Source organism: Doryrhamphus excisus, linkage group LG9, assembly GCF_037039965.1.
Source record: "Doryrhamphus excisus strain RoL-2023G ecotype Guam linkage group LG9, RoL_Dexc_Guam_v1.1, whole genome shotgun sequence".
NCBI classification, from domain to species: domain Eukaryota; kingdom Metazoa; phylum Chordata; class Actinopteri; order Syngnathiformes; family Syngnathidae; genus Doryrhamphus; species Doryrhamphus excisus.
In genome coordinates, this window is record NC_136365.1 from 13,570,411 (window position 1) to 13,581,284 (window position 10,874).

A 10,874-nucleotide genomic window follows, 5' to 3' on the forward strand; every position below is an offset into this window, starting at 1 on the left:
CTCCTTTATTGTGTTTAGTTGGTTCCAGAAGCGACAGTGATAAGTGAATGTTTGCAGTAGTTGGAAGTAGATATATTGATAGCAGATAATATTTTTGTTTATGTCTACTGTATAGACATAAGACATAATATAGACATACAGTATATTCTCTGATTATGTCTACTATATTGGGTAATAGGATTGAAAATTTGTTATATAGGGGAGTTGTTTCATGTCTAGAGGGCTCCAATGTTAAAAACAATATTTAGAAGGTCATTAACAGGGTTTTTATGATAACAATGATAATATTAAATTTCTTGTGGAAATTCACGTTTAGGTTGCAGTCATTTAACCGTGACAAATGAGGGATGACTGCATCCTTTATAGTGACTAAACGAGATGGTTTGACGTTTGTAAAATAATACTTGGTGTCTGGGTGGGTTCAATGAAACGTTTCTTACATCTGTTACAGGGTCATAAACGTGCTCCATCTGATGTCAGCGTTGCCAGTTCTGAGGATGAGAAGATTCCTCTCTCTCCCACCATCTTGGAATCTGTCCCTGAGAAGGGTGAACCATGTCTCCCAGTAGGCAACCACACATTGGTCAATAGCTTTGTGGAGGAGCCTGCTCCCCCTGTGGTCAGGGAGCAAAACGAGGAGATCCCAGCTGGGAAAGAGGAAAAGCAACACATGCTACTGGAAGGAAAGGAGGTGTTGGAACCAAACAAGGACTTGTCATCCACACCTGTGAAAGAAATTGCACAGCTAGAGATAGCTTCTGAAGATGAAAAGAAAGTTGACGGTGCAAAGGCTCCTGCAGAGGTTCCCACTGATGATGAAAACACCGCTCCTGTGAAGGAATCAAATAGACCAGCAGAGGAGGACACACACAGGCATCTTAATGTGGATTTGACGCCACAGAGTCAGGATGAAGTTGCCTCAAAAGAGGAGCCTACAGAAAAGGAGCCAACTCTCCCAGAGAAAGCTAAAGATGACAAAGAGAGAGATTCTGATTCTGGAATTAGCTCAGCTGCAGAAAACAGCAGCATGGACCTCAATCTGTCTATCTCCAGCTTCCTGTCCAAAACAAAAGAACCTGGATCTGTTTCTGTTCAGGTAACATGCAGCTCACATTCAGATGTTTAGAATGGACCGCTATGATGAGCAAGCAAACATAACAAACTCTTCCTGCCATGTTTCTCTCAAGGAGACACAACGTCAAAAGAAGACGCTGAAAAAGACGCGCAAGTTTGTTGTGGATGGGGTGGAAGTCAGCGTGACTACGTCAAAGATCATTACAGATCATGACACGAAGAACGAGGAGATGAGGTTCCTGAGGTATAAACCTGCCCTAAACTATTAAGGTATAATGAGTCAAATCCATTTATTGACCTTTACTGCCTTTGTTTTCCTTGGCCTTCCTAGACGCCAGGAGCTGAGGGAACTGCGTCTCCTGCAGAAGGAGGAGCAGAGGGCCCAGCAGCAGCTCAGCAACAAGCTGCATCAGCAGAAAGAGCAGATTTATCGCCGCTTTGAACAGGAGACCACAGTGAGTCCCTCAACTTTGTGGCTGTTACCTATTGTACCTTCCTATTAGAGGTGCAAGGATACAGAAAATTTACAGTTTGGGTTGCTTCAATTAGTATGTGGATGCAAGGGTGTCCAAGGTGTGGCCCAAGGGTAATTGAAAAAGAGCAGCAATTTTTGAGAATAAGGACAAAATATTGGGAGTAAATATCCTCGTTCTCCCTCTCCCCCCTACCCCCTTCATCGCCCAGTCATCCCGTCCTATCACCCCTTGTCTCACTGCATAGTGTGTTGTACAGGTAAGGGCCAGAAAATTAGAATATTTTCATAAACTTGATTTATTTCAGTCATTGTGTTCAAAAGGTATAACTTTTACATTATATTTAATCATTGCACACAGACTGATGCATTTCAAATGTTTATTTATTTAATTTTGATGATTATAGGTGGCAACAAATGAAAATCTGAAATTCCGTGGGTCAGAAAATTTGAATATTACCTAAGGCCAATACAAAAAAAGGATTTTTAGAAATGTTGGCCAACTGAAAAGTATGAACGTGAAAAATATGAGAATGTACAGTACTCAATACTTGGTTGGAGCTCCTTTTGCCTCAATGACTGCATTAATGCGGCATGGCATGGAGTCGATCAGTTTCTGGCACTGCTCAGGTGTTATGAGAGCCCAGGTTGCTTTGATAGTGGCCTTCAGCTCTTCTGCATTTTTGGGTCTGGAATTCTGCATCTTCCTCTTAACAATACCCCACAGATTTTCGATGGGGCTAAGGTCAGGCGAGTTGGCTGGCCAATTGAGAACAGAAATATCATGGTCCTTAAACCAGGCACTGGTAGATTTGGCGCTGTGTGCAGGCGCCAAGTCCTGTTGGAACGTAAAATCCCCATCTCCATAAAGCAGGTCAGCAGCAGAAAGCATGAAGTGCTCTAAAACTTGCTGGTAGACGGCTGCGTTGACCTTGGATCTCAGGAAACAGAGTGGACCGACACCAGCAGATGACATGGCACCCCAAACCATCACTGACGAGGTCCCAGAGTCTGGAGGAAGAGAGGAGAGGCACAGGATCCACGTTGCTTGAAGTCTAGTGTGAAGTTTCCACCATCAGTGGACAAACAGCGCCAAATCTACCAGTGCCTGGTTTAAGGACCATGATATTTCTGTTCTCAATTGGCCAGCCAACTCGCCTGACCTTAGCCCCATCGAAAATCTGTGGGGTATTGTTAAGAGGAAGATGCAGAATGCCAGACCCAAAAATGCAGAAGAGCTGAAGGCCACTATCAAAGCAACCTGGGCTCTCATAACACCTGAGCAGTGCCAGAAATTGATCGACTCCATGCCACGCCGCATTAATGCAGTCATTGAGGCAAAAGGAGCTCCAACCAAGTATTGAGTACTGTACATTCTCATATTTTTCACGTTCATACTTTTCAGTTGGCCAACATTTCTAAAAATCCTTTTTTTGTATTGGCCTTAGGTAATATTCAAATTTTCTGACCCACGGAATTTCAGATTTTCATTTGTTGCCACCTATAATCATCAAAATTAAAGAAATAAACATTTGAAATGCATCAGTCTGTGTGCAATGATTAAATATAATGTAAAGGTTATACCTTTTGAACACAATGACTGAAATAAATCAAGTTTATGAAAATATTCTAATTTTCTGGCCCTTACCTGTATATGTATGGCCGGATGATTGCACTATTTTGCTTGTACTTCTGTATAAATAACATGGATAAAGGCTCGTACTGACTGACTGACGGCGTATGAAGTCATAATATTAAGGGGGGGGGGGTTGAAACATTAAAGAAGAATGGACTTTACTTGTCACTTATACAGCGGTACATGTGAAATGATAACTGGGCGATGGAAGGGAGAGAGGAAAGGGACGCAGGAGAAAGAAAATTCCAAGCTGCAATGTAGGCACAAATAAGCACACTTTACGACATAAGACCTTGCACCAGGGGAAGAGGGATAGAAGAGTTTCAGCGCAGGTATGTAAGGTAACACCTGGTGAGTCTTTTGTGAAGTGTTTCCACAGCTTTTTCTTCACCTCTGTCTGTACAATGACAATATATATTTAGCGCACTTTGGTAATTAGCATAGAAAGATACAGCAGTTGACCATTTTTTTAAATGAAAACCAAATGCCTGCATTGGGCTGAAAGTGATGATACATAAAGTAATGTGAGGTGTTTTTCAACTAATACATTATGTGTTTATAAAAGGCTTATTCACAAAAACAACTTACCAAAATCAATTGGTCATAATTTATTTACTTGCTATTGAAAAGTTCCATCTGGAGCCACTGAGTATTTGAAAATCAAATGCTGAAGCAAACATTAAAACGTGTGTGGGGGGGTTGACTATTAACAAAATAATTTAAAAAATGCATCACGTTACTAGACTTAATTCAAGGACCTACATTTTGTGTAGCTGCTTTAAAAAGAGTTGAATCTGGAACCAGTTAACCTCAGTAAACAAGAGATGACTTTATTGTCCTAATGGAACACTGCTGCTGTCCAAAATACCACATTTCTCAATCCATGTCATAGCATTATAGTTACACATCACTTAGACACCTATACTCCTGGCAGAAGTGTATCAGAAAGTATTCCATCAATATGACATTAAAGCATATCTTTGCAGGAATACATATGTACTATATGTTAGTGCATTATTAGAACTAAGATCAGTCAAATCACAAAATATCGTATAATAGTGTAACAAACCATATTTTCCTGTTTTTATTTATTTTGCTGGCACTAAGCGTGTGCGTTTCTTCCAGGGTAAGAAGCGTCAGTACGACCAGGAGGTGGAGAACCTGGAGAGGCAGCAGAAGCAGACCATTGAGAGGCTGGAGCAGGAGCACACCAACCGACTGAGGGATGAGGCCAAACGCATCAAAGCTGAGCAGGACAAAGAGTTGTCCAAATATCAGAACATGCTGAAAAACCGTAAAAAAGAGGTCAGTAGTCCAAATAGTCGGTTACTTTGCTGGAGGTCACTATAGTAGGTGGTTTTAAAGACAATAATGTGTCACAATATTTGTTTAGAATATGGAATTCACTGGAATACATACCCTTATAAAAATATAGTAAATAATCAATACCTGGCGTTTCTGTTTTCCGTTTCCTTCCATCTGTGCAGGGCTTAAAGTATTCCGGCACCGTGCCGGATCTCCGGTGTTTCAAAATGACCAACCAAAAAAAAAAAAAGAATAATCTGCCAGACCCAGACAAACACAAACTCATTATCGCCACGTGGTAGGACTCTGAATGCAGCTATTGCCAAGCCCACAAATTGCTACTGTCCAAATTTACGATTATACTGTGTTCAAGAGAAGTTGGGAAAAGGTGTATGTTTTTGTGTGCTGTGCTCCAAGAAGCTAGTGTATGCTAGAGGGGTGGAGCCGAACCTGAATACGGTATTCGGAACGGCACGAATAATGACTTTTACGAATAATTAATTGGAACAAATACTTCTAAAATGTTTGTATTCTGGAACAGTTAAAACATATCAGAAAGCTTTGTTTCTTGGTGAGACCGCAGTGCATGCCCGTATCAACCAATGAGTGACTGGTGTTCAGCAGTCGGGGGTGGAGACAAAGCAGTCTGCCCGCCCCTTCCAAAGTCACTGCAGAGGAGGAGGAGGCTGAACTTAGTAGTATCCATATTTTGTTTTATAAACATCCTACCTTTCACCTCAACTGGGTTTCAGATGCTGTTTTCAACTATGAGCAACAGCGGAGTTTGACCGGGAGATAATTCTGTTGGGCTGCATTTAGTTGCTATGACTTCCAAGTGAGACTGTCACAAACATGTTAGACATGCAATGAGGACGTGTGTTAAAGAGGATGTTATTCAAGAGGATGTAATGACACTGCTGTGTCATGTACAGTCCTTGCATGCAGCCTTTTTAGAAACAGCAGAATATTGATAATCAGCTACATTGATGAATGATGTGCCATTATCTTTGTCATGATTAATTGAATTGTTATATATCCACATAGGAGCAAGAGTTTCTTCAGAAGCAGCAGCAGGATCTGGACAGCGCTCTGAAGAAAATTATCCAGCAGCACAAACATGAGCTGGCCACCATTGAGAGAGACTGCCTGAATCACAAGCAGCAGCTTCTTCGAGGTAACAGCTGCATTCTCAAGCTCAAGTACCATGGAGCATCAGGATTCTTTTTATTGATTCATTTGTAGTGGAGTGTTACTTAGTGCTCAAATGTGGAATCAAAGAGTGTCCAAAGTGAAGCCTGGGGGCCATTTGTGGTCTGTGGCTATTTCTTTTGTTTTGTTTTAATTGGCCTTTGACACAAAACAGCAACAACAATGGGAAAACCGCAGTAATTTTACAATTTTTGCATTACCCGAGCGCACCACCCCCCATCCCCCATACATCGTGACTCCTCGCATGTTGTGTCACATGTACCCCCAGTGAGATAAGTAATAATCCCTCTGTGTTTGGAGGCAGCCGAGAGCACTGACCTGTTCCTGCTCACCCTTATTGCTACCTCCCCAGCAGCTTATTGTGGCATTTTAAGCACCACCTGGGACTACATGGGCAAGGAACCACAACACTTCTGACAAATACTTGTTAAACCAAGTCATGAAAGCCTGAAGAGGGGCCATGTTTATTTCACACCTTCAAACCTCAAAAAACATTTAAAGTAGTGGCCCTCAATGTCCTTCACTGTTGGGCTGATGTGACACATAATCTCACAAAATGGGGACCGGAAACACTTGTACAAACACAAAGTGCTTGACAGCTGGTGATGCAATACGAAGAAATATTTTGAGTTACGTAGCCATTTATGTATGTATGGTCATGTTTGAATCCCTCAGATCCTCTACTCTACTCAGAACAGCATCACACATTCCTTCTGCTACTTTGTACTTTGAGTGTCACGAGATGCACAGAGCCAAACTTCTTCCAGCCAGTTTGGAGGAAAACCTGCCAATATATTTCTCAATTTCATTTTTGCTTATTTTGTGATTATTTTATTTTATCATCCCTGGCCAAATGCCCCAGAGACACAAAATTTAGTGCGATCTTGCGACACCCTTGCTACTTTGTACTTTTATGTTTTCTATGTGTTTTTGCTGCTCCAGTAGTTGATCTCAGACATTCATGTGTGTGTGTCTCTCTGGACACAGCACGGGAAGCAGCCATGTGGGAGCTAGAGGAGCGTCATCTGCAGGAGAAACACCAGCTGTTGAAGCAGCAGCTGAAAGACCAGTACTTCATGCAAAGGCATCAGTTGCTGAAAAGACATGAGAAGGTGCATGAATGAGACTCGTTGTCATCTGACACACGGTATCTTCAGGTCATGTTTGGAGGAGATACATATAGTTTTTATAAATATACATACAGTTTTTTTAAACTGGGAATCAATCAACTCAAATTCGCATAACAAAAACATCAAATAACAAATTCATAGTACATTTTAAAATAAAATTCCATAGTACAGGGAAGTTGTAGCTTAACAGAGCAAATCTATTTAGCATGTAAGGGCATTTAGATCAACAATACTATCTGCCCCAATGGCTTGACACAAAAAAATAAATAAAATAAACTGGGAATCAATGTTTCCCATTGGCATAGTGGACATTGCTTTTGATTTATTTGATTTTCTCCTCTGCAGGAGATGGAGCAAATGCAGCGCTATAACCAGCGCCTGGTTGAAGAGATGAAGAACAAGCAGACCCAGGAGAGAGCAAGACTGCCAAAGATCCAGCGCAGCGAGGCCAAAACCCGTATGGCTATGTTCAAGAAGAGTCTTCGCATCACCGGGGCGGCCGTCACCCCCGAGCAGGAGCGGGAGAAGGTCAAACAGGTAAGTCAGCGCAAACTCATTTTTTTACCGAGCCACTCTGAAAAGATAACCAAGCTTTGTTTTTTTCAGTTTGCTTTTCAAGAAGAGAAGAGGCAGAAGAACGAACGACTCCACCAGCATCAAAAGCACGAGAACCAGATGCGAGACTTGCAACTCCACTGCGACGCCAACATCAGAGAGCTTCAGCAACTGCAAGTATGTTTTTTTCCCAATGCAAGCACGAATAAATACACTGGGACCACTGCTTGCACATTTACTTTTACCAGAGACAAACATGACCCTTGCCTTTAAATGCTGCCGATACTGATTCCAGTATGGGCTAGGTAACTCTATATGAAACAATATGCACCCCCTCTTTGTTTACTGGCAGAATGAGAAATGCCATCTTCTGATCGAACATGAGACCCAGAAGCTGAAGGAGCTAGACGAGGAGCACATCCTGGAGCTGAAGGAGTGGCGGGAGAAGCTGCGGCCCCGCAAGAAGGTAATCCTCCACCCCACATCGTCATTTTTAGCCGTAGGTACTGTAGGTGGTTAGGTCGTCTCCCAACCCTGCGGCTGTGCTTTCCATCCTCGGTCTTTGTAATTGTTCCACATATTTACACATTTGAATCCTTTTCCATTTTTACATTGCAAATGCCACCATTTTTTGTCAGGGAACGACTCCCATATTTCTGAGCTTCTACAAACTATTCCAGCGTCAAAATGTTCCATTCATTGTAGGCAGTCAATCAAGACTTTTTTTTGTCCCGTCCAGTCATTGGGGCAGATAGTATTGTTGATCTAAATGCCCATACATGCTAAACAGATTTGCTCTGGGTCAGGAAAGGTGTAAGCTCCAACTTCCCTATTTGCCATTATTTGATGTTTTTGTTGTGCGAATTTGGAGCGGCAGGACCGGAGCAAGAAGAAACACAGACAAGAAGAAAAAGACAAACTGAGGTGGAGGGGAGACAGTACAGAGAGAGAGAGACAAAAACAGCAGCAACAACAATTCCCATAACAACAACAGTGACAAACAGGACTGCATCAGTTAAATGTCAATGATGGCTAAGGGTCACAATGGAGATGATATCACTGAAATGAAACAGTCAAACTTACCAGTGGCAATAGTAACAATGAAGACATGAACCGTGATAGTAAACAGAATTACAGCCATACAGTTGCAGTAATTAAAATCTCACTGCTTGACATCATTATTACTGTAATAATAGCATAAGGACATCAAGGATAAGACGGTAGATTGTGCAGAGAAGCACCCATGTGCTGTGAGTGCCCATATGGAGGTGTGTTCTTCTGTACTTCTGTGTGCATATTCATATATGTGTGCTCATATACGTGAATGCGTGTTTGTGAATGTGTAATTGTCACTGAGAATGACAACAGGGGAGGGACTGCCTACTACCACCCAGTAAACCCCGCCCCGCACAGCCAGGTCAAGCCCTCATCACCAGAGATCCACCGGCCCTGTGGGTGTGGGCAAAGCCAGGGCCGACTCCCCAAGACCCGCCCCCAAAGCATTCCCCCAAAGAGACAAGCAAGGGGCCATGGAGGAGCAATCCCAACCAGCAACAGGGCGCCAGCAGGCCGGAGGAGAATCACACCCCCGAGACGGACGGGAGACCATACCCCACTAGGGCAGAAGGACATCGAGGGCCACACACCTGCAACCGGAAGGGAGCCCGTCCATGGCCGGAGACGCCCCCCCACACACTCCCAGGAAGCGGAACCTGGCCCGCCCCAGGTAACCCCAGACCCGACCACCGACGCAGGACTTACCCGGCCGGGACAGAAGAGGCCCGGATCCACTGCCCCATGGAGGACCGGACGGCAGAGATGGAATGCCCAGCGCCAGACCCCCGCAGAACCCACCCCCCGTATATATATATATATATATATATATATATAGCTATACACACACACGTATACATATAAACATAATAAAACTAACAATTAATAAGTATTTAAAACAATAAATACATAAAAATCGATCAAGACTTAAGATTTTCTGACATTTTCCCCAATGAAAACGGACAATTTCATGGAAATTCATTGAACATCCTGCTGATTCTGCTTACGGTGACATGGCTCAGGCCGGAGAGTGGCCATCTCCCAACCAGATTGTTGGTGGTTTGATCCACGCCTTCACACCACACCATTTCTACTGAAATAGTTTCATGTAGTTTGTTTTTGCTTTGTTAAACTGCTTTTAATGAGAGGCTTCTTTTTCCTTGTGTGGCACACAGGCCCTAGAAGAGGAGTTTGCCAGGAAGTTGCAGGAGCAGGAAGTCTTTTTTAAAATGAGCGGGGAGTCCGAGTGCCTTAACCCCTCAGCACAGAGTCGCATCTCCAAGTTCTACCCGATCCCCAGCGTCCAGTCCACGGGTTTCTAGGCCAATTCTCATGTCGACACGGCAGACGGTGCCTTGAGGTTCTACTGGAATCTCCGACGTGGAGGATGGAAGAGGCTTTTCTCTCTGGACTTTCTCTTGCAACTGGGATTGAAATATGAAATCTAGCAGTCTGAATTTAAATGTAAGCAGATTATTGTCATGAACTGCTGCTTTTTCTGCTTTAGAAAACAAATCTCATAACATTTGATCGCAACTAACAAATGACTCTCATTTAGTGTCTATGTTTTGAAGTATAACTGTGCTAGTATCATGAGAAAGGTGCATCTGTTTGTTTTGCAGTCCGAAAAGCCTTTCTGTCTCAAAGCAGTAAATGTGTGTGATGCACAACAGCGAAAGTGAAAGCAGTCAGCTCGACTCAATGCCGGATGAATAAATATGAACAGCTTGATGATCCAGAGAAGAGATTATCAGTGTGTTTCATCAACAAACCAGCATTTATTCACCTGAAAAGCATTTTCCCAGCATTCAGTTAACTCTAGGAACCCATCAAATCATATTGTGTAATGTGTACATATTTTTTTCTTCATCAGCATCCAAATAAAGCATTTCACCAGCAGGAGTCACATGCAAACTTTTACTACTTTAGAATAGGGATGCTCCGGTAAAGCTTTTATGTTGTCATGGCCCAAAAATACGTAATTACTAAATTCCTGTTTCCTGGTTGTATGAAATAAGGAATCAAAAACATACTCTGACACTCCCACACTGTGAGACGTCTTCTTTAAGGAGACTGCTTAAAGAAAGGCTGCTATTCACGTCCAATGAGTTCAATTATTATTATTATTATTATTCTAGTTAATTGCAATTAGCCATCTGACTGACACATACCGGCGAGTGTTAGCCACGAATGGCTGCGTTAGCTGCAGTGACCGTGAGCCTCCAGAACTCGCCATATTCGGCAAGTGGTGTTTTTCAAATGCCCTATGAAAGCTTCTGAACAGGCCACCCCCACCGGGGGGTCACAAGGAAGCCAGAGGATGACGATGACACCGCCAAAGACGATAGTTCGGTCAAGACACTGCTCGAAAGGGTCGCGGTGGTCAGTGGCGATCTGATTTGCGGCCCGTTGAACAAGCATCCCTACATTAGCACAATTT

The 10,874-nt window shown here is 42.9% G+C and overlaps 1 protein-coding gene across 1 annotated transcript in view; it reads left to right on the forward strand.

The window, feature by feature from the left end:
- LOC131132142 (STE20-like serine/threonine-protein kinase) overlaps positions 1 to 10,333 on the forward strand; it is a 29,549-nt gene extending 19,216 nt beyond the window's left edge. The window contains exons 9-18 of the mRNA XM_058077490.2: positions 452 to 1,096; positions 1,188 to 1,318; positions 1,406 to 1,529; positions 4,308 to 4,487; positions 5,532 to 5,661; positions 6,684 to 6,808; positions 7,172 to 7,363; positions 7,433 to 7,558; positions 7,734 to 7,847; positions 9,610 to 10,333. Coding sequence (XP_057933473.2) covers positions 452 to 1,096; positions 1,188 to 1,318; positions 1,406 to 1,529; positions 4,308 to 4,487; positions 5,532 to 5,661; positions 6,684 to 6,808; positions 7,172 to 7,363; positions 7,433 to 7,558; positions 7,734 to 7,847; positions 9,610 to 9,756 — 1,914 coding nt within the window. The 3' untranslated portion in view covers positions 9,757 to 10,333. The remainder of the gene's footprint in view (positions 1 to 451; positions 1,097 to 1,187; positions 1,319 to 1,405; positions 1,530 to 4,307; positions 4,488 to 5,531; positions 5,662 to 6,683; positions 6,809 to 7,171; positions 7,364 to 7,432; positions 7,559 to 7,733; positions 7,848 to 9,609) is intronic.
- Positions 10,334 to 10,874: the final 541 nt, after the last annotated feature.